This window comes from Ammodytes marinus (genome assembly GCF_949987685.1).
Source record: "Ammodytes marinus genome assembly, chromosome: 23".
Lineage (NCBI taxonomy): Eukaryota > Metazoa > Chordata > Actinopteri > Uranoscopiformes > Ammodytidae > Ammodytes > Ammodytes marinus.
Window position 1 is genome coordinate 15,320,397 of NC_137227.1, and position 22,938 is coordinate 15,343,334.

Below are 22,938 nucleotides of genomic sequence, written 5' to 3' on the forward strand. Positions count from 1 at the left end.
AAAACGATCAAAACAACAATGGAATTGACTAAAGTAGCCCACAGTCGTGTACCCTAATTAACAAAAGGTAAGCAATATGGATATTTCTAGAAAAAATCTGATGTTTATCTAATCCAAAAATGCTGTTCGCCTATTGCTTTGACAAGCTTTTATTTTATTGTCACATATGCTTCATTTCCGGTCAAATTCTTGCTGAAGAAAAACTGTTTTTTACATTTAGGCTTCAGAGCATGAAACCAAATTAAACTCCACATTTCTCTCTCCTCTGAATAGTACAGACTAGATACTCAGTCTTAATTAAAATCAGATGATCTTATTTTGTTGTTTTTTCTCCAAGTTCTAGCCACAAATAACTTTAGCTATATTTACTATTTAGCTCCTCTACAAGGACCAATCCTCAGCAGTTTTTCTCAGTCCAAAAGATTGATTAAAAAAAATGTGGTAGAGGTGGTAAATTCTTAATTCAATCATTGACAATAAACCCAAACTAGAGAAATCAAGACACACAATCCACAAGCAGTTTTCTTTATCCAGTTTCTTCTTTTTAATCTCACAAAACACATGAATGAGACACAAGCTCTTTTGTTTCCTTCTGTGCAGCTAAACAATCTCACCAATTTTAAAAACAAAAGGGAGAAGAAAAAATAATTTATACATCCTTTTTTTTTTAATCATATCTACAAAAATAAAATAAAATACGAGGACTAAGGCTTTACAGAAAAAAAATTAACATATATAAAACAAGTGGGTCTGATCTCTCTATATTACATGAGTGAAGTTTTTTTTTATTATGTTTTTTTCTTTAAAAAATAAAAAATAAAAAGACAATGAGATGATAGTTAAAAACATGTGTATGCATACAGTAGTTTGCACCGTGCAGGGAAGTTTGTTTGTGCAACATTGAAAAAAAAAAGGAATCGGTTATAGCTTCTGTTTTTTGACTGCTTTAACAGCCGATTAGGGCCACAACACTGATGTCAATGTACAAGATGTATGTATGGAAAAGAGAAATAATTGGAGAAACAAAGAAACTGAGGTGTAGAGGTAGAAATTGAAGATGAAAAATGCTATAGTTTGGAAATGGGAGGGAAGAAGAAGATTCAACCAGCTCAGACCATCTGGCATTTTTCTTGTGTCAAATTAAGGACAACACACGCATCGTTTGTGATGATGACTGTATGTCCATAGCTCAACATGGAAACATTTAAACCCAGGAATTTTCCAAACGGACAAAACTATTGGTCTGATGTGGTTGAGAATCAGTATCCGAAATGCAGAGTAAGAAAAAAACAGTTTCCCCTCCAACACCCTAGTTAGAGATATTTCACTTTGGTAGAACATTTTAGCACAAATACATCAAATTCACACACAATGTTTAGCTGCTAAAATCAGCTGACCTGGCGATCAGTCGCTCTCAGTCCAAGTTGCAATTAATTCACAAACTTCTCATAAACCACACCCTCAATGTGAAAACCTTCCACCAGGCAGTGAAATATCATCGTGTTAATAGTAAGATCAGTGGCTGGTAGTGTGTAAATGGACTTGGCTCATGGTTTGGTTCAGTTTTGCTAGTGCAGTGTCAGTTTTTTCCAAAGCTGGTAAAAGAGGCTGGGTAACTCACTAAAGAAGCGCTCCTCCGTTAGTTATTTGAAACCAGCTCAAATAAAAATTCAGTCCAGTGCGTTTCCTCCCGGCTCGAACGGAGAAACGGACAGAAAATATTTTAGTAGCAAGCATACATGAAAGAACTTGTCTAGAAGTAGTTATTTTTTCCTTAATGCAGTCTGTCTAGTGTTTGGAGTTTGAGAGAAAAAAAGCCAGAAAAGCACTTGGCTTTGCCGGTGACACAGGCCTCAACCAAGGCATAAAAGAAACACATTCTAAAAACGTCAAGGGATGTTAAACTAAAAAGAGATTAAAAAAAAAATAAAAAATTTAAGGAATAGTTGCACATTTTGGGAAACACGCTTATATGGCTTCTTTTGCAGAGTTATACATTAGATCAATTCCAATCAAAACGTTCAATACAGAACTTCCAGTTAGCTTAGCATAAAGACTGAGAACGGGGGAACACCTAGCTTTTCTCTGGTCGAAAAAGGAAACAAAATCCACCTCTAAAGCTCACTGGTTAACACCATGTATATTTTATAAGAATGATCCACACAAGCACAGACAAGGACCACGACAGGTGGTGTTATAGGGGGGTCATGTGCCGGTCAATTTTAATTAGTCGGCTAATTAGTGAGCTTTACAGGTGCTGCTGCGTTTAGACGGAGCCGGGCCAGCTGTTCCCATCTGCTGGAGGTAGCTGACTATTTACTGTATGTAACGGAGGTATCAAATTTTGCAAATAAAATGTCCAACTATTCCTTTAAATGCATTTTTGCTTTCGTTATTTGAAATGTGCCACATTCACTGAACCATTGCAAATAGCAGTTGTTTTTTTAACATGTGCGTATCATTGAGTTTAAGGGAGGGGTGGAGGGGTCTCTTTATGCATAGCTACTTGGTATTTTCCTTGGAAGTGTCCTTGATGGATACAACACAATTTAGAGTATGGCCTTTGGATGGGAGAAGGGAGAAGTTGCTGGTTCACAGTATTTACACACACAGACTACACTGGAGAGAGGGCTACGGAACGCACTGTCAACTCTTTAAAGTGTAAACAGGCAATGTCAGAAGTGATATTTGGCAGAGGTTTGTTGAAGTTACAAACTGTTTTTTTTTTCCGGTTAAAATTTAAAAAATTTCAGATGTTGTATCTGTATTTTTTTCCTGTTCCTAACGTTAGCCGTCTTAGACCTTGCCCCTTTAAAACATCCTAAATCTTCCGAACGTAGACCTTAACAACTTTACATGATCAGAACAGCTGTGTGTGAATCCGCTGAACTCGTAATTGGAAATCTCTGACAGGAGCCTGAATGCCTCTGAAGCAGTGCTGAAAAAAAAAACAAAAAAAAAAACCCTGCCAGCGTTTTCAGTAGTTAACAACAGCGCAGTAGTGTTTTTTTCTCCAAAACTTAACAATCAACGTGAACCGTCTAATGATCAATATTTTGAACCGGTGCTTCCAAACAGCCGCTTTGTAGCTTAGAAGAAGGCTAATTAACATATTAGTGTGGCCGCGACTGTTCCCAGTGCCTAGAACGCTAGTGTGGGGATAAGAAGCTCTGAGATGAATGAAACGGTTAAATGAAGTGTGTGTTTGTGTGTGTGAATCGGTTTCCTTACCCAGTGCAAATAACCTGAATTATATAGACACAGTCCTTCGGCCGTGGTGGCAGGTGAACTCAGTGTAAAGCAAACAGTGATCCGTCCACTGTGGAGAACGTACATGACAGAGGGATGCATTGTGGGTAAAGTGCAGGGGTAATGGGTCCCTCTGATTGTTTTTTTTTTCTTTTTTTGTCTTCCTTAAATTAACATTTCAACACTTTCCTGCTCCGTTCCTTCAACCAGCTTTTTACAGACAGACATAACAACTCATATTTCCTTCACAAATATCCAAACTTGGTCCATTTTTTTCAGCCACTTTCAACTCTTCCAACTTTTCCTTTCGACTTGTCTTCTGCCTTTTTTTTTGTTCCTTCATACATTTCCCTCACTGAGTCCTGGACTGCCTGATGCTCTGGTTAGAAGGTCAGAGGTAGCGCTGACCCCTCAAGAAATGACTAGTGAGTCCGTCCAGCTTCCTGGTATCCCAGGGCAACAGAAAAACAAAATTAAAAAAAAACAACACAGCTATGGTCCTTCCTGGGCTCCTTTTCCACTTGGTCAGTGCATGCAGGGTGGAGGGGCGAGGGGAGGCAGGGCCGAGGTGCCTGAGTCTGACAGTTATTGCGTCCGTATTGCGACAATCAAAGACTGAGTGACTGCAAGAGAGTCTAATGTACAGCGACGTCAGAATCCAGTTGACTGAATCTTGGGCTCTGCCGGGCTGCCCTCTTTGCCTGGTTGGGTTCAAGGGAAAAAGAAAATATATTAGTTTACTATTATTTAGTAAAGGAAAGATATGACAGTGTGTTGTTTTGACAAGTTGAAAGATGTTAATCTGATGCCTCCTCACCGTCTCCTGAGCCACGATCCAGAGACGGTGTCCTGGAGACGGTTGCAGAGTGACACTGTCGGTCCTCTGACTCCTGATTGACAGACGGCTCTCGGAGGGTTTTCAAAAGCTTGTGATGGTCCTTCTCTATTTCCTGAAACAAACATGGATAAAAGCAAACATTATATGAGTAGAACATTGACATAATTATGCGAGCATGTGACAATGAGTTAACTTAACAAGCAAAAAAAATATTGTAAACTTTGTGGGTTGAATCATAAGAATGTCCTGGGGGCATCATTGCCTCTTTAATAAAATAATTGGACCAAACTTTTGAGGAAAATCTTCACAGATGAAGGCATGAGTGGTGCCACAGCAGAATAACAAAAGGAATGGACCCAGTCTTTACAATAAGTAAGGTTACTATCTAAATGGAAAATCTACATTCCAGTATAATCCTTTGCACTCAGAACTCGGAAATTTCCGACTTGGTAGTCCCGAGTTCCGACCTGTCTGTGTTTCAGTGCCTCTACTCGCAAAAGTATGGACGCCTACAACAGACAGATGTTTTTAAGGCTATTTTCTGAGCTTCAGATGAGTTGCCATAGCGCTGTTAGCGAATAGTGTATGATGTAAATCAATCATCTTACACCTCCTTTCTCATCCAAATAACTAAACGTTAGGCTACATCAAGTAACCGTTGCCAGGTACCGGTAGATCCAATAGACTACAATTCAGCCGCGACTCAACATACGGACTTCAAAATCACTTTTTTTAGCCAGTTTAACGGTTCAGATTGTTGTTGCGACGTAATCTGCGTCATCTCAGTGAAGTCGGGAGAGGCAGACGTTTCCTGAGTTCCGACTAGGAATTCCGAGTTGAACAACTGTTTTTTTTTTGCACTTTTCCGTGTCGGAAGTCGGACAGTTCCAAAGTACAAAGGAACGCACCATTATTCCACACTTTCGTTTTTTTTCCACTCAATGCAGTGTTCTGAATTCATTAAGTCCCCTCCAACGCTGCAGTGTTAACTTCCCCTCCCTTTAAGCGGATCTCTGCTGTTAAGCTACTACTTCTTTAATAGATTAAATAAATAAATAATCAAGTGTCTGGCGAAGAGAGGCCATGGTGGAAAACTTTGTGGAGACAGAATGCAGGAAGATTTTCACATCTCATCAAGAAAAAGAAAAATATCTTTGGCACAACCGATGTGTATGCACCCTGTAAAAGGCAGGTAGGTTCATATTTCAAGACGTAGTCCGTTTGTTGGCTCCCAAAATTAATCTTGCACTTTCTATTTTTGTCTGTTTCTTTAACAGATTAAAAATGCCTCTCTAACTATAGTAATAAAAAATAGATAGGATAAAGGAGAATGAGAGAAAACTCCACACAAACTCACCTTTAGCTGGCGCAACTTGCTCATCAACCCCTCAATGGTGTGGAAAATCTCATCCACATTTTTGATCACGTGGGTGTGGTGGCCAGCCTGCGATTGGCCCATTTCTTCCTCCTGTTCCGGTTGCATAGCCTCTGATTGGTTGAGCTCTGGAGCGCAGGCCGGCCTTTCCTCCTTGACCTGCGTCTGTGTGGATACAGCTTCCTCCAGAGACTGAGGGAAGTGGCTGGCTGTAGGGGTAGGAGGGTCTTCGGGGTCGTCTGTCACGCTCTCTCCCTGCTCTGTAGGCATTACCAAGTAGAACGTGTTGCCTAGATCAAAGGTGATACAAATGTTAGTAATTCCCAGGACAAAAACACATTTTGATGAATATTACACATGTATATATGTTTGTAAAAATGTTTGTCTGATTGGTAACTTGAGAGCACTTGAACCGGTTTAGTTAGTTACCATTACCCTGCGTAGTGGCCACGCCTCTCGGCTCGGATGATTGGTCGGAGGGGAGGGTGACATCATCAGTGATGTCGTCAGGGACAGAGGAAGAAGAAGAAGGACCCGCAACCACAGCTATGCACAGAGGACAGACGTGTGACAACAGAAAGGCGTGTGTGCGCGAGAGGTTGTGTGAAAGAGAGAAGAGAGAGAAGTTGATATAGGAGCGAGTGGAGGAAGGATCAGCATGTTGTGTTGTGAAAAGCCAAGCAGACAAAAGAAAGTGTGTCAAATAATTAACCACATGGTGCAGAAATAACATGCAGAGGAGAGGCAGGCATCCCAATCTACACCAAATATTCACCTTAAGAAAATAGTAGCCAGGCCCGTAAAAGAGAATGAAAGATAACTATTTTTAAGTTGTTTTCCCCCCCGCTCCGTTACCTTTCCTCACGACTGTAACGCTGGGCTGCTCTGTGTCTGAGGGCGGGGCCTCTTCAGGCTCAGCCTCCCATTCGTCGGTGCTGAAGTTGAGGACGGTCTCCAATGACGACGGCCGCTCCCTCTCGGCGAGCGAGCTCCTGTCATTGGCCGTCTGGTTGGTGGGCGTGTCGTCCGAATCGTGGCTCCAACCGTCCTCTTCCAGGTCTCGCAATATGAGCTGCCGTAGTGTTTCAACTACAGTAGAAAAGAAAATGTTGATTGGTCATTATAGTCGGATTTCTAAAAGGCTTCTTATATACTTATACTTCAATAACATTGCTAGGTGTAGTATTTCAAATTACCGGCAATAAACACACTATTAATTGAAGACAAAATAAGTTTAAATAAGGTTTGTAGAAGTAATGCAGTTGTTTTGATTCCCTCTCACCATCTTCTAAAGCGGCCTCTGCCACGCCGGCTGCTTTCCTTTCCGATTGGTTCGAAGGTTCGCTGGCTGAGAGCACGATGTCATCGCCGGAGGAATGAGTCGCAACGGAATCTGAACGCTCAGTCAACGAGTTGTCTGCAAGATTTAAAAGAGTTGAAGGACAAAGAAAATACTTAAACAGGCATTTGCTTTGTGACTGAATATTTTCAGACTGTGTTCATATTCCAGGCTGATGGTTATAATGATGGTTGTTACCTGGATAGATATTGCTGCATGTTGAGACCGGGGACGCACTGCGTATACTGGGGGAACTATAGCAAAATACAGAAAACGACACACAGTAAGCATAATAATAGAATAACACACAACAGATCTTTAAGTATTTCAAGTAACTTTCTCGCAAAGCAATCCTTACTTTAATTATCATTCATAGACATAAAATGTACTCACGATAAGCGCATGGATCCGTGATTGATCAGAGGTGATGAACCATCAGCTGACGAGATGGTCTTTTCAAGTAAATCTTTCCAACTGCAAAAAAAGGCAAAGAAAAAAAAAAGGAGTCATCTTTGGAAGCTGAAGAAGAAAATGGATGCGGGGTAAAGTGTCCCTCAGGCGAAGAACAGTTTCTAGAAAAGATCTTACGTGTTTTTCTCTGACGACGTCCCGGCCACCAGCTCATAGATCTGCCTCTCTGTGGTGCTGATCACGTACAGGGCTTTGTTGTCTGGGGAGAAATCACAACATTATTTTACACAGAACTTGGGCCCTCAAAGAAGGGCAAAAGCATTTCCTTCATTTTAAAATGTTTTATTTGAACCAGTCCTACCTGTAGCTACTAAGCGGACTAGCAGTGAGTGCAGCTTGACCAGGGGGCTGAAGGAGGTCTTACTGTCTCCGCTCACTCCCCCCCCTCCACCCAGCCAACGGGATGGATACCTCAGCTGTAGACGGTCGTCTGGGCCCCGCTGTAGGAGGAGCAGGCAGTCTGACAGCAGCAGCGCTTGGATCTCTAATACAGGGAGACAGACAGTGTGATTTAAGGGCATACAATTAAACTGATGAGTAGATACGTCCTTACAGAATGTGTCCATACTGACCTATCTGCTTATCTTTGCTGACTTTCCACGTGAGAGGACCTTCGTGGATCATTCTCTTAGTGCTGAGGTCCAAACTCTGTGTCAAAGACGAGTTAAACAAATTACATTTTGGGTAAAAAAAAGGAGGATATGTTTCAATTAGACATGGTTGGTACTATGAACAATGGGAACATGGAAGGAGGAGATGAACCGCTATTTGACTACCTTGAATTGAGGACCAGGGTCCAGCCTGCGTTGGTATTGGCTCAGGCGTTGCCGGTGTTCTGTTTCCCGGACAACCTCGTTGACGGCCTGCAGTATCCCTCGGCAACAAGCCTGGGCGCACTGAAGTGAGGGGAGGTCCGACGAAGCGGCTAAAACGGAAAACAAGGATATCGGATTTAGAAAAAAAAAAGTCACTTAAAAAAAAAGTTTTCTTGCGTTGTGATTTTTAGTATATTTGGATTGCTCACCCTCTGTGTGTTTAACGATGTTGTCCAGCAGCAGCGGATACTTGGTGAGTCTCTGCATCTCTGACACCAGCAGGTCTTTGAGCTGCAGCCTCCGACAGTGAGGACTCGCTTCACACTCCTGAACAACACATGTCAAATGCATAAGCACATGGTGCTCCATCAAAGACTAGGACTGACTGGGCGCAGTCACACCTGGCCCGCTTGTTCCATACAGTTGCTTCTTGCAGCTCATGCTCGAGTGTGTGTTTACCTGGATAATGTGCGCGAAGCGAGGGTCTTTGCGTTGTTTGTTCTTGATGAGCTCCAGAGCCTGAGACTGCTGGCTGCACAGCTGGGATGCCTGATCCTGAAACTCGTCTCCAGCTGCACCGTCAAACTGCAAATACACACCATGGTTATGATACAAAATATGTGTGTATTCAAGTAAACACATTTCATGGTAAAAACAAAAATGAGAAAATAAAAGCAGAGAGGAAAAAGATGTCTGTAGGACGTCATTTCACTCACCCTGGCCAACATAATGTCCCCAATGTTCTGAACGACGGGAGTTTCTCTTCGCTTCTTCATCGCCTCACATAGACTTGCTGCAAAGACGTGACAGAAGCCCGTTGGTGGTCACTCAATGTTTAATGTAAAAGTTTTACAAAATGCTTTCAAATGATTGATAAATATAATTTAATAGTGAAAATATTAATAATTATTCATTATTTCAATAAGATCTATCTTAAAATGTAATGATAAGATACAAATCAAAACTATTTGCAAGTCTAGTATGGCAATAATATCATACCTACTTCTATGTTTGCTCTAAATCACAGGCCAGAATACATATTGACTGAAGAAAGCTGCAGGCTGGGGTTACACTCAACCGTTACGACTATTGCTTAGTATTTGCTTTACTTATTGTTATTTACCTAGAAACACTTAACCCCGAATACATGTTGACTCAAAGTACGACACACTTTAATGTGCAAACAGGGACACCGGCCTAAGAACTAATGAGCAGAAGTCCCTACATTTTCCATATTGAAATGCATTAAATGTTTAAATTATGAATTTGAATATATCCTTAAAATAGTCTCAGCTACATGACTTTAAACAAGACCATACTCACCCATAACCAAAACCCTTATTCTTCACATGAGAGAATATGCATCCATATCAATTATAACAGCCAGACATGTCATGCTGATTTTTTTTGGAACTGACTAATTAACACTTGGAAATGTTCAATTTACACTCTCACACACACACACACACACACACACACACTAACATATCGACTGACCGTGGAATTCATAGACTTGGGGCAGGTTGGGGAAGATGCAGGCCAGCTCGTCAGAGTTCAGCACAGACCTCATCTTCTGGAAAAAGACCTGGTCCAAAACCCTCAAGGTGCGCAGGTGAGACGCCTCGGTGGTGAACAGCTCTGGAAATAAATGTATTTACCATTATTTTTTACAATTTCATCATGATTTTGTAGTTATTTCTGCTAGGTCAAATGATAATTCCAATCAAATGAAGATGTTTGCAGTTAAGGTGTGTTCTACTTAGACTGGTACCGTATATAACAGCCTGTCTCTCCACCTCCCTGGGACTGAGTGTGGCGAGGAGCTGAGGGGGAACCGTGTCCTGCCAGTTCTGACCGTCACACACTTCCTCTTCCAGCGCCGCAGCGTCTAGCAGCAGAGCCAATGGGGAGTCTACACTCCTGCAGACACAGACACACACACACACACACACACACACACACACACACACACACAGGGGAGATGGACCAACACGCACATGGGAATGATGGAGGGATAGACGTGGTAGACATATTTAGCAAAACAAAATCCCTTTTGCCTTCACACTACATCACAAGGAGACTTGAAACTGAAACATTTATTCTCTTTTCCTGCGAACAAAACAGTGTCATCTTCAGGAGTTTTGCATGTGGGAAAGAAGTCAGCCATCTTTGTTTCCATCTCCTGCTAGACAACGAGCTAACCGCTGAGCGTCTACGGGGAGGACATGGAGACTCACCTGCGTCTAGACCGAGGTGTGTATGGGGGTGTAGGGTTCTCTAGAGACCTGAGTTTGAGAGAGTGGAGAGAGAGAGGGCATGAGGTGAACATCTACACTTCCAGGGGACACGTCTGGGGCAGCTCTTTGGGATGACAAGCTCTTTCTAAATATAGGAGCGTTATTGATTCCTTGAAGCCTTTCAAATCATGTAGTTTATGCCTGCCTGAATACAATATAGGTCTGTATCCAATTATAAATGCTGATATGATTCTAAAAGTAAGTTTAAACTTAACAGAAAGGCCTAGTCGAGTCTAAGTGCATAGTTACCGTGCAGAGCTGCTGGATGCGGAGGAGGAGATGCTGTGTTGCAGCAGCCTGAGGCCCGGCCCCTCCCTCTCCTCCCCACAGTCCTCCATGTCCACGTCGCTACGGGAACGGGGGACCGACTCTGTTCCCGCGCCGACGCCACGCCGACGTCCTTCACCCTGAGCCTTCAGCGACTCGCTGCGGGCCAGACGCACTGAGACCGCAGGGCTGCAAAGGGACAGAGGGACACTGTCAGTTAAGGCCAGACACTGCAGGTTGTTGATTAGTTACATTAAAACAAAGCTTTTTTTGTATTACTGTTCTTTAGGTAATATCTTATTATATAAGATATAATTATGTGTAAATTTGTATCTCTTTAAAAACCAAAAATCTAGATTAATTCTTAATTTGGCAAGACATTAGTGTCCAAAGTTGTAACACTCAAACAGACAAGGCAACAACGCAAACCCAAATTTAAGTTTTTTACTAGTATGATATAAGACATGTTATGGAAGAAAAATTGCCAACAATCTGAAATTGTACCAGTGCTTTTTGCCTGCCGTGTCTCACTTTACGTGCTGTACCATGCTGGTGTTCTAAGCAGACATTAATATAAACCCTACACACAGGTGATGATGTGTTTACCTGTCCATACTGTCTTCTCCCAGGCTGCTAGAAGACAGTCTCTGGCCGTCGGCAGCCTCGCCTCCCTCCTCTCCCGTCTCTGTGTGATTCTCAAACTGCTGAATGATGTTCCTCACACTGCCGGGGCGGACTGCACACACACACACACACACGTATCACTGAATAGCACACACACGGCGACGCTCAGCAGAGAGGGTTGGTGTGTATAAAAAATTAGATGGAGCCAGATCAATATTTCAGCTACATACATTGGGTTTGACTGTTGAAAAAGATCAATGTAACTCAAGAGTAAAAAGAAAAGTGAAATGATAAAAAGATGTATGTATACCTTCGGTGGGTGACAACGGGACATGGAATGCTACAAAACCAACATGAACCAAAAAAGAAAGAAAACAAATGACATCAGAGCAACAAGACACAAAGAAAATTCCAGAAATCAATAGAGAAATCTGCAAAAAACAATAAAAGGGCAAACAGAGGACAGAAAGAAATCAATGTGGTCTGACGCATACAATGAGTGAGAGCATCATGTGTAAGCGTGCCTCTAATGTGGTGTGTGCAAGTGATAATGACTTTCCACAGATGGATTCATATGTGCATTTGAAATACTGACGATGTTCCTATTAAACCAACTGGATGATATGACATGTGTGCATTTTGACAATGAACTGGGTTTAGACTTTATGTTACAGTAATGCATGAGTGTCTGTGTGTGTTTTTTTACTTGATTGGGATGTGGTCCGGGGTTTGCCGATGTACTTCAGGATGGGATTTCTCTTTTTATCCTCTCCATCTTTGTCTTTCTTGTTGCCGCTCAGCTGCAGAGAAAACGTTAAGTCATACAATCAACATACACACTTTATTCATACTGATCGATTTCTATTCATTTGAAAGTGGAAATGCAGGAACAGCATTTCAAACTCTGAAATGAGATGGAGAGGAGCAGGGGAGCGCAAGGTCAGGCAAATAGATTTTGAAAAACACTGCTAAAGATATTGCCGTCCTTTGGTGACACTGTAAATGCAACCTTTGTAACAAAATATGAGTTCCAAAATAAGTAACCCATATCATCAAGTATTTGTCATTCACGTCTCTCCTTAAGCTTCCTATGTTGTGTAATTTCATTATTTTCTGTACGACACTGTTGTTGTTTTTTTATACACATTTGAAGTACATTTCAAATCAGTCAAGGATAATGACTTCTGACAATTTGAGAATGAAAGCACGCTTGCAGTTGCAGGAACATTTACAACCGGCCTTTTACAATTGTAGTTTAAATATAACAGTAGAGAACACTGCAAAGATTAATAAGTGAATCATTATCGTCGCCATAGTTGCCGCCCTTACCTTTTTGGTCTTAAGGAAAGCCAGCCACTTCTCCTTCTCCGTGCTCAGACCGGGGAAGACCTTGGAGTCTCTCAGCTTGATGCCAGAGTGACGCAGGTACAGGAGCACGGCAGACGCCAGGGGAGAACTGAGGGAGAGAGAGAGAGAGAGACATTTGTACTCATCATATTGTTCCATGTACATACTGTTCCGATTGTTCTCTTTTGTTATTATTTGCAATATCTGTAATGCTTTGGCAATACTGTTTAACACAATAGTCACGCCAATAAAGCTTTTTGAAATTGAATTGAGAGCTAGAGACAGAGAGAGAGCGAGAGAAAGAGAAATAGACAGATGCAGAGAGAGAGAGTGAAAGAGACAGAGAGGGAGGGAGGGAGAGAGAGAGAAAAATGGTGGAGGGAAATGCGGAAAGAATACACGAAAGGTGTGGAGGAAGAACTAGGAAGAATTGTTCAGGCAGTTGTCGCTGGTGAATTAAATTGCATTTCAAAAGACAAGACATATCTCTTTACCTTCTGTCCTCTTCGTGCTTTGATCTGGAGCGGGAACAAACACACACAGAGAGACGTAAAAAAAAGGTTGTAAACTCCCTCCACAGCAAAAAAACAGGCTTTATTAAAGAGAGATATCAAGTTTAATTGATCAAAGATAAATCCAGTTAATTCATCTCCCGGTGTGAGAGACAGACTGTAGTGGCGCAGTCATGTGACGGGGAATGGGCCGGTGTGTGTGAAGTCAAAGCAGTGAATGTCATGTGGTTTCCCAGTTGTGATGACCTTTGTTATGATAGCCTGGGTTAGCTCCTGTCGCCTTGTAATAACAGTTTTATTGGGCCCCTAACATCGGACAGTGTTGCTAGGCAAACCTGGTTTAACGGTCTTGGTGTGCCTGTGTGTGTGTATATTCATTCACTACATGATAATGGCCACGTGTTGTAGCACACCAACGCATAATTAGTGAACAGGTGGATTTAAATTAAAACATTTTTAAACATCCTGGTCTTGAGTTTGACATCGTTTAGATAAGGGCGAGTCAGCTTGTCGAGAAAGTGAACCCGTGCCTTCACCATGAACCTAAAGTTGTTGCAATTTTACAGTTTTTGATAACAGGAAAAAAAAATGTGACGCAACAGCACAGACTTACAGTATTTCCCAGAGGGCGGTGACCTGTCTGTCCACCACCTGTCTCTCTTTCAGCGGGTCTCCATCCAGCTGCTGTAGGTCTCCCTCTCCAAACAGAGAGCCCAGACCCATCATCTGCTTGTTCCTACAAAACACACGGGCGCCAATAGGTTAATATGGACTCCTAAAAATGGTAATATGGTCATTATCTAATGTTGGATGGGAAAACATAAACAAGAGACACGCCCAAAATTTCACTAAATAACACTCAGTATTAATGTTTATCAATAATACAAAGACAGGTAGTGGCCGGCCACACTGCGGTTGGCTTGTAGTTAGCCTAATTTAGTTAATATTTCAAGCAGTAAAAGAGAGAGAGAGAGAGGGACGGACAGAGAGAGGAAGTGAGTCTGACTTTATCCAACTCACATCTAGCCAGCTGAGACTCTACTGGACTGAACAGAAATAGTATCTGTCTCGGCTTGATACCAGGAATTTACAAACTCCAAATGATTTGTTTTAACCAAATTTGATTTAATAACATGAACAAAACCTAAATGACAAAAGTCTTAGTGTCTTTAGTCGGTGGGCAGCCCTAAAATAAACCTCCGTAAAGTACCTGTAGTCCTGTATCTGGTCCTGGATGTCGGGCAGAACCAGCTGCTGCAGCTCAGACAGCGGTCCTCTGATGTCCTCCTGAGCATGGAGACGACTCTCTGAAGGGACCATGGACACAACAGCATGTCAGCGGGTACACTACCTCACAAGCTCACGCCATCGGTACAACCACATGGGTACATTTACTCACAAGCTAATAATAACACTATCAGTACAACCACATGGCTCAACATTTGAATTAAAAATCAGTCACAGATCAAATTTCTAGTTGTTTATTTTATAATAATGTAGAAGAATAAAGTAATACAGGCAATATATATCAATAAGAAAATAGAAAAACTTTTACTCGTCTTACCTATATCTGTGAGATACTCCTCTCGTACTTTGATTTTCAGGGGCTATAAAAGAAATACCTTTTTAACCATGACAATGAAAACACATGCAAATCTAAAACAAATTTAAATGTTTTTAGCGTTCAGCAAGATATATGGTAAAAGTGGTTATTTGTTGCATCTGATACAAGTTATAGCGCTTTTCAAATGAGTATTAGAAGAAAAAGATAAGATATACTTTATTCATCCCAGCAGGGAAATTTAGGAAAGCATTAAGACATTAGCAATACTGGGATATAACAGATAATAGAATGTAAGTATAAAATCATAATGACATGTTGGTACGTACAGCGTCAGGGTCCAGGAAATGGGAGCAGATCTGAGGTGCGAGTGCGCGGGCGTCTTTAGGACTAGAGCCCAGGTAAGCCTCCACCGACAGGTAGAACAGCTGTTGTAGATACACAATACCATGAATGTTAGCAAGCAAACCCAGATAAGACACACATTGTAATGTTTTTGTTAGGTCAATAGAAAAGAACAGAGTAACATACAAGGTTTTTAATCATCTTCAATTACTCTAGATGACAGTTATCCCAAAAATTTAGAATTTAATTTTGATTCTTTGGTGACCAAAATCAGTCATTAGTTTAAAAAAAAAAAAAGTAGTTGAAAAGATCAACTGAGAGATATAAAAGGAGGATAGAAAAAATGTTTTATTTTTTATTTTACACAAAATATAAGATGGACTAACCAGAGGGTTGGGGTCCAGAAGCTGTGTGAAGACGTATCTCATGAACACCGCCATGTGTGCTGGCCGTGACTTCAACAACTCGATGTCCTGGAACGGGCCATCCATCTGAGAGAGAGACATGGAGAAAGAGAGGAAAATGAAACAACAGGGAACGGAGAGAGAGATGCAGCGCAGAAAGAGAAAGCTAATGTCGCGGGTGCAAAATGAAGACAGCTGAAAAATCACATATTTGGATTAGAAGTCTAAAGACTAAAAACCAAATGTCCTTCTCACCTCGTTAAATGCATAGCCGTCATCCTCTTCATCCTCTTCCTCAGGGCCGATGATCTGGACCTTTCCGCCCTTTGGACAAAGACAGATTTCAAGAAATGGAGAAACACTTGATCGCCCACTCACAGACACTTGACAACGGGACCAGGCACATCTGCTACTTTCATTCATATACCGTGCAATGCGATGTGACTTATGAATTGGAGGTTGTGGCAGTTTTGTACAGTGATTTATTTATACTAGTGTGAATGGGAACATATGCAATGACATATATAACTTATTTTACTTCTCCAAACGTTAAGCTTTCCACTAATGGCAATGCAGAATGGTTGTAAACTTGAAAATCCAACAAAAAACTAAAATTCTTCGTCGCACTTTGATTGACTATGACTTTAATTCGCCTAGAGAACAATTCAGACTAAAGACCATTGGCCTGAACTGGGCTTAACTAAGTGTTCCTTTACGAGTGAATGTGATATGCGAGTCAATCTCACCAAATCAGACAGGGTGTGTGTGTCGGAGTTCTGCCGTCGGTGTTGGGGGATCCTGAAGGAGGATGAGGGGGAGGAGTGGGGACTCTCAAAGGCCTGGTGAGGAGGGAGGGAGGGAGGGAGGGAGGGAGGGAGGGATGGTGGCGGGATGAGTAGGACTATCACATACACACATATACACAAGCTCGCCAGTTTATCAAAAGGTACAAGACCGTGCATCCTACCTCCATGTCTCCTTCGCTTGAGTCCATCGATAGTCGACCTGCCAGAGCACAGAACAGTTTAAACCACTTACAATGCCACTTCTACAATGACTATGGTTACATTTAGTGTATAAGTAAAACCTGAACTTGTTCAGATGTAAAGTCACCTAATAAAGCAAGTTCACTCTGTTGATCAATTTTGTAAAGATAAAGAGATACAAACCTTCTCCTGCCATGACGTAGCTTGTGACAGGTTCCGAGCGCGTTCCCTCCTGGAAGAAGCATAAATAAGCATTTGTACATTTTAAGCAAGTGCTGCAAAGGTGAGAGTAGCATGTTTACATTATATAGCCAGATTCATTGAAATATGTCACTATAAGGAAAGCTGACATGAGCGCTAAAGCCAAGAAGATGGATGATTAAAATATCTTTCTTAAGAGTTTAATATATGAAGGGGTTTTCAGTGATGTAAGAAAGCCTGTAAAAATATATGAATAAAACACTTGTGTCTCCTCACCAGATCTTGCTGAAACTTGACCCTGACTTGGTTGGCTCTCCTCTTGGCACTTTCAATCCGCTCCTCCAGTGACGGCGACGGGTTCCTCAACTGCTCTTCCAGCAAATCCTGTAAAATGATCAGATCTCGTTATCAGCCGTGTATTTAGCAGGAAAGCTACATTGTAACAATGACAAGGTGTTATGTAGAAGATGATTAAGTGCCTGTGCCTGTACCTGCAATTCAGCCTCTTCCTGCTCCAACATTTTCCTGAGTATCTGAGTGGCATGTTTCTGTACTTCTGAGTCCTAAAAAAATATATTTCCAACAAGAGTAATGGTGAATCATTTTGATGACATAACAAAGCTGATACAAAAGAACAAGTACCTATATTCAGTGCTTATGCAAGATTACAGTAGGTGGAAAATTACTAACACTGGGTAACATTGACCCGTATTTGTATGATTTTATTCACCTGTAGTGGTTTGGGTCCAGTGATTCTTTGGGAGGGGGTGCTGCTCAGTCCAGAGGGCAGGGGCGGAGGAGGAGTGGGTGGAGCCTCCCCACCTAGAGACGTTCTTTGATTGGGTGTGAGGTCTGTGGGGAGGGGCTCCAAGGGCAAGGAGGCGGATGAAGGGGGAGGTCCTTGTAGTGTCATGGCTACGTAAGTTCCAGCTATGAGATGAGAAAAAGAAAAAGGACGGAATCAGATAAAAGTGGGCGAAAGAACAGAAAATAAAATACAGTTTTACAACACGGAAACAATCCAAACTCACATTTGATGAGCTTTACCACCTCCTGATGGGACATGGAGGACACCAGTGAACCGTTCACCTGAGAGAGAGAGAGATAGACGGTAACGGGGAAAATCAGCAACATAAAAAACAAACAAATACAAAGCAATAACTATCTGAATCAGTGGCTTTGATAGAAATTAGAAATACCTTTATGATCCGGTCTCCTTCCTGGACCCCGGCCTTGACTGCCGCCCCACCTGTAAAGGTGATGAGAGGCATACAGTCAAAGCTCATTTAGAGATATTAAACAATGTTTCAACACCATCCATGAAATAAACACTAAAAATATCTTATGGAAAAAAATCCATAAAATGTGTTGCTGTGCAAATAAAAGCAACAAATTATACTTTTTTTCTCAATAGTTTTGGACTTAACATTTTCTTAAGTGTATGTAAACACTTGAGTGCTGTAACCCGCTTATTTAATGACGGTGCATGCTCCCCTGTATGATACAAACCATTTAGAATAGTGATCGTTTTCTCAGCCGTAATTACCTTTATACCTTTTCTATGAGCCAATGCTCCACCCAGTGGTCAAAAACAAATGAAACACAATGACAACACTGCATCTTGTAATGTCAAGGTGTCCTTTTAAAAAGTTAAAAAAATTGCAAAAAACTACTTTTAATTGCAGTGTTTTGGAGCATCTCTGTGTGTCTCTTTGTGTGTGTGTGTGTGCATCCATCTTGCATGCTGCTAACCTGGTCGGACATTCTGCACTAGCTTGACTCTCTCTCCACACACTGTGAAGCCGAAGCCCAGCTGGTCCTTCTGCACGACCACGCATCTCTGGACAAGACCTGGACCTGGGAGAGGAGGACAGGAGCATGGGAAGGGGTGTTTGTGTGATATCAGGCGATATTAACTTAACCATAGTTCAATTAATAATGCATCAACAAAGAACACATGAGCATATTGAGCATTGGCATTTACCCGTACTCTCAACAAAGACGTCTGCCGTTGGCTCCCTCTGATGGGTGGCAGAGGATTTGCGCTCCGAGTCCCCGATGGTCAGACTGCTGAGCCTGGTGGGTTTGAGAGAGGGAGAGAGGGAGAGGTTTAGCATTAAAACAATTACAGAGAGAGTCTAGGAAAGGGGAGAACTGAGGGGAATAAATGAAGAAATACAGAATCATCGAAAGTAAGGTGAAGAAAATAGTGTCGGGAAAAAGAGGATTTGAGAGGCAGGGGATTCTAGGTAGGCGTATGGTCAGATATGCGGTTTTCCAAGAGAGATAAATAATACGTAAAAAAAATGCATTAGAAGCAACAACAAAGCAGTCAAAGGGAGAACTCACCAAGCAGCAAAGGGGCTGTAAGCGAAGCATGACAGAGAAGAAGGGGCAAAAAGCAGAGAAAGTGGACAGAGAAAAAAGAGAGAAGAAATTCTGAATGAGGAACAAATCTTGGAGGCAGAAGGACACAAAGAAACAGAGCAAGAGTTCTAATCATCCCCACGCCCTAAGGTATACTCGTACAGATTGTAAACACTGAGGGCAGCCACTGAGGGCAGTCTTGATTTCCAAGAACATATTTATTTAAAGGGTGTATGACTGGGACACACAGTGTAAACACTGAAGTGATTTGGTGTTATTCCGGAGGCACAATGGCTGGTGGAGTTTATTAATCTGTTCAGTTTGACTTGTTTGAATTGGAATTTACTGCAAACTTGACAAGATCAATATATGGCTAAGTATAATGTAAAAAAAATAAAGAATCGTCAACAAATCAGATACTAGAATAATCTCTCACATCAATTGTCTAGAAACTGCCACACTTTCTGTTCTCGTAAGTCGACTGGACTTGAGTTTTTAATAAGATACAGGGTTCCCTTTTGACCTACATATTATGTATTGTAACTTTTTTTAACATAAGGAATGCCATTTATGTACAGAAATGTTGCCATCTACACACCTACACTGTCTGACACATCAAGACCCAAGCGACCTAGAATTTGCTGCCGCAGCTGTACAATCTGTAGGTGTCATTAATTAACCCTTAAAAGCCCTGGCATTAGCCCCCTCGCTGGACAGCTGTCCTACCTGAACAGGTGGGCGTTTTTCTTATTGGTTGCCCTGCTATAATGTGACACACAAACAAACAAACACAAACACAAACACACACACACACACACACACACACACACACACACACACACACACACACACACACACACACAGTAGTAGTAGGCACGTGCACAAGAACACACACACACACACACACACACACGCACACACGCACACACGCACACACACACACACACACACACACACGACAGCAGGGGAAATAGGAAAGACACATGATCAAGACACGATGCATATCACACAGACGATCACAGAAACACAGCGACGGTGAACAAATGAATGGCTGACATTCACTAACAGGGTGAACTGCAGTAGTAGTAGTAGTAGCAGAGCTAGACACAACAAGCGAGAAGTCACAAGAACAGATCCAAGCAACAGATATGACAGTGAAACTCACTACAACCTATAGGGGTGGGAATGTTTGGGAAATCCTGTGATTTGATTACAACTCTTGATGTCACAATTACGATTCAGAATGTGTTCTCGTTTCAAAACCCAATACTTGGTTGAATAAATAGAAAGGGGCGAAATACTTTCAGGCTCTGCAGTCTGTTGTCTGTATGTATCCATATAATGCAATTAAAGTGTAATACACTGACCAAGATTGCTGGTTAATTTTTTGTTGCTTTTTCAAAAGGATCACAGATGGTAAGAGAATCGATTCCCCATCCATAATAAACAATCTTACAATTGCAACCTTTGTTGGTGTTGCGTAAAATGTATCACTCGGCAGCTGTAGTCATGCATACAGAAATTTTTGTGCTGGCTCTTTTTCCTTGTTCCAGAGGGGGCAACTTTTATCAACAGTAAACGGCTTGTCTGACTAGTTCTTCCAGTGGCCACAGACGGGACCTCAGCCAGATGAAAGACACATGTCGATTGGCTGATCTGGGACGGCTACATTTTTTGAGCGAAAGAAAGGCAGTTGTGATGTACCCTGTATGTACCCCTGTGTGTATCACAGAAACACAAACTCGTACCTGTCCAGTGTAGAGGTGGGTTGGCGGAGACTCATGTCTGCAGCCTTGCGACTCTCCTCTGCTTCCTGGTGCGGGGATCAACACTGTCACTGGGCCTCTCTTAGCATCATCCCCATTCTCATCATCACCATCTCTTTCTTCTTCGGTTGTTTTTTTCCTCTTCAAGTCCACACTATAGGGGGCCTTTTGTTATGCCTTGATCAGATTTTCAAGCTAACCGGATGCGGGTGCTCCTCATGTTCCCATCCACCCCCCAGTAGGACGTTCCAGTCAGGCGTGCGTGGGACTTGAAAAAATAAAGTGCTGCTAGGTAGAACTAACACTCGGACCCCATCAGTGTCCCTCGTTACTAGGTTACATTAGTAGTGGTTAAAAATACATGCCAACACAAAGGATGTTTAGTGGAAAGAGGATAAAGGACAGTCTGCTTCCTCAAAGGTCATCAATCATGAATGAATGAATGGCTGATATGTCTGGCTGTGCTCCAGGAGGTCAACAACTCCTATGCCTCATATAGTGTCTGTGTAAAAGCCAATTCCTGACTGTATAAGATCAATTCAAAGCAATTGCTTCAACAGGCAAAAACCGGCGTTCAGATAAACGGCACAGCATTATTTTGATTGACGTTTAGTGACACCTTGCAGTGAAACAACTACACCAAAACACTCACACGCAAGTCACACTTGTTTACAACAGCTGCGCCAACCTTAGTAACCTCATACAATAAAAGCACTGCGTTAGTTAATGTGGCTCCTTTCCCAGTCATATGTTTGCATAGATTATGTTAAAAGCTAACATGGTTTTAACTGCGATAGTATCTGTACTGGTGTGCTGTGCATGTAGCTAGCCAATGCAAATCACTTCATGCACAAAGTAAAGTACCTCCGTTTAATACGCAAGTCAAAAAGCCAATTATCACAGCAGTCCTACACGCTTCGAGGTTATTGCAAGTGGCAGAAATTGACCTGCTAAGCCCACTGTAAACAACAACCAACCCAGATGCTGCCGTTGGCTCTGCAACACTCGCTAACGAGCTAGCTGGCTAATTAGCAGATTACCCGGCATTAGCTAGTTCTGCTGGTTTAGTTGGGGGCTTATAAAGCGAAAGCACCGTGCAGAAAAAGAGTAAAAGGTGCTCTCCTCGACTTTGACTTGTGACTTATCTAATGACCTGGTCGGGGACTGATAACGACCATCTGAAGCGGCCTGCTATATCCAGCTAGCGTTAGCTCCCTGGTGTTAGCTCCACGGACTGGCCCGTTTCAAGCCGCGGCATGGCGTTGGACCTCAGGCCGGGCGAAGGCGCCGCTGGTTCGGCTTTGAGCTGCGCCAACGAGTTGCTCCTCTGGAGGTGGCTAGCTAACCGGCTATGTCTGCAAGACGAAAGGCCAGCATCACTTCAACTTGCATGCGAACAAGTGAAAGTGATCGGAATACGTCAGGTTGTAACTCCAAGTTGTATATATCCCACAGTCCAGTTTTCGTGTTAATTCAAACACTAAAGCTGCGAGTTAGCCAGTTTGCTAGAGGGCTTCCAGTAAAGCTCCACCTCAGGTCTTCCCCCACAAAACAAGATACAGTCGTAAAATCCGGATTTTCTCTTTCTCCCCCTTTCTTTCGTGATCTGCTAGAAGCCTCAGAAGGGCAGCATAACAGTCCCAGATATTTTAGTTTTGCCTTATTTAAACCCAGTCTTTAAAATAATGATCTGAGCTGTGTTGTTATCCTGCTGTCTTGACTGGCTGCTGATCTACCACCATGTTCTTCTCATTCGTACAAACAGCGCAGCAGCGACACCGTCTGGATGGACCGCGCTACAGCAGGTGGTGTGACGCTTCCATGGATCAATGTATAGTAGCCTACTGTATTATGAACAGTATATAAAACAGGCAGGTATGAGGCAATGTGTCCATGGTATGGAGGAGGCTATAGTAAGATGTCATGGAGAAAAAATATAGATAACCTTAAACTAAGGAAGCCCAAAACAGATATGGAATCACACATTGTATCGGGATATCTAATTATCCAGTATCTTGGTAAATATCAATTAGGCCTATTGCATGATCACAACAATAAAAAAGTTTAAAAATATATATTTTACTGAAATAATGGGATTGTTCATTTGACACAAGGAAGACTTGTACACTCATTCGGGTAGTATACCTATTTCTGATTTGTTTGCTTCATCATGG

The 22,938-nt window shown here is 42.1% G+C and overlaps 1 protein-coding gene across 5 annotated transcripts; it reads right to left on the bottom strand.

The window, feature by feature from the left end:
* Positions 1-536: 536 nt before the first annotated feature.
* Positions 537-22,497, bottom strand: arhgef11 (Rho guanine nucleotide exchange factor (GEF) 11). Of its 5 annotated transcripts, none has more exons than XM_080052354.1 (42): positions 20,747-22,497; positions 19,725-19,760; positions 18,616-18,707; positions 18,384-18,488; positions 17,831-17,880; positions 17,663-17,720; positions 17,362-17,561; positions 17,123-17,194; positions 16,908-17,015; positions 16,614-16,662; positions 16,412-16,449; positions 16,191-16,283; positions 15,700-15,768; positions 15,427-15,531; positions 15,025-15,123; positions 14,699-14,741; positions 14,345-14,441; positions 13,748-13,870; positions 13,117-13,140; positions 12,605-12,731; positions 11,982-12,075; positions 11,586-11,615; positions 11,258-11,387; positions 10,634-10,840; positions 10,325-10,372; positions 9,859-10,007; positions 9,585-9,725; positions 8,804-8,880; positions 8,547-8,672; positions 8,297-8,414; positions 8,049-8,197; positions 7,845-7,920; positions 7,574-7,756; positions 7,390-7,471; positions 7,195-7,275; positions 7,000-7,055; positions 6,745-6,879; positions 6,318-6,551; positions 5,898-6,008; positions 5,445-5,752; positions 4,067-4,199; positions 537-3,950 (listed from the first exon to the last, which is right to left on the bottom strand). In XM_080052354.1, exons 1-42 carry the CDS (start codon positions 20,779-20,781, stop codon positions 3,901-3,903), a joined length of 4,341 nt encoding a protein of 1,446 aa, XP_079908480.1. In that variant the 5' UTR covers positions 20,782-22,497; the 3' UTR covers positions 537-3,900. The 5 variants fall into 5 exon arrangements, with proteins under 5 accessions (XP_079908480.1, XP_079908479.1, XP_079908481.1 ...); XM_080052353.1 differs by having other exon boundaries at positions 5,892-6,008; XM_080052355.1 differs by lacking the exon at positions 19,725-19,760 and having other exon boundaries at positions 5,892-6,008.
* Between the last annotated feature and the right edge of the window lie 441 nt (positions 22,498-22,938).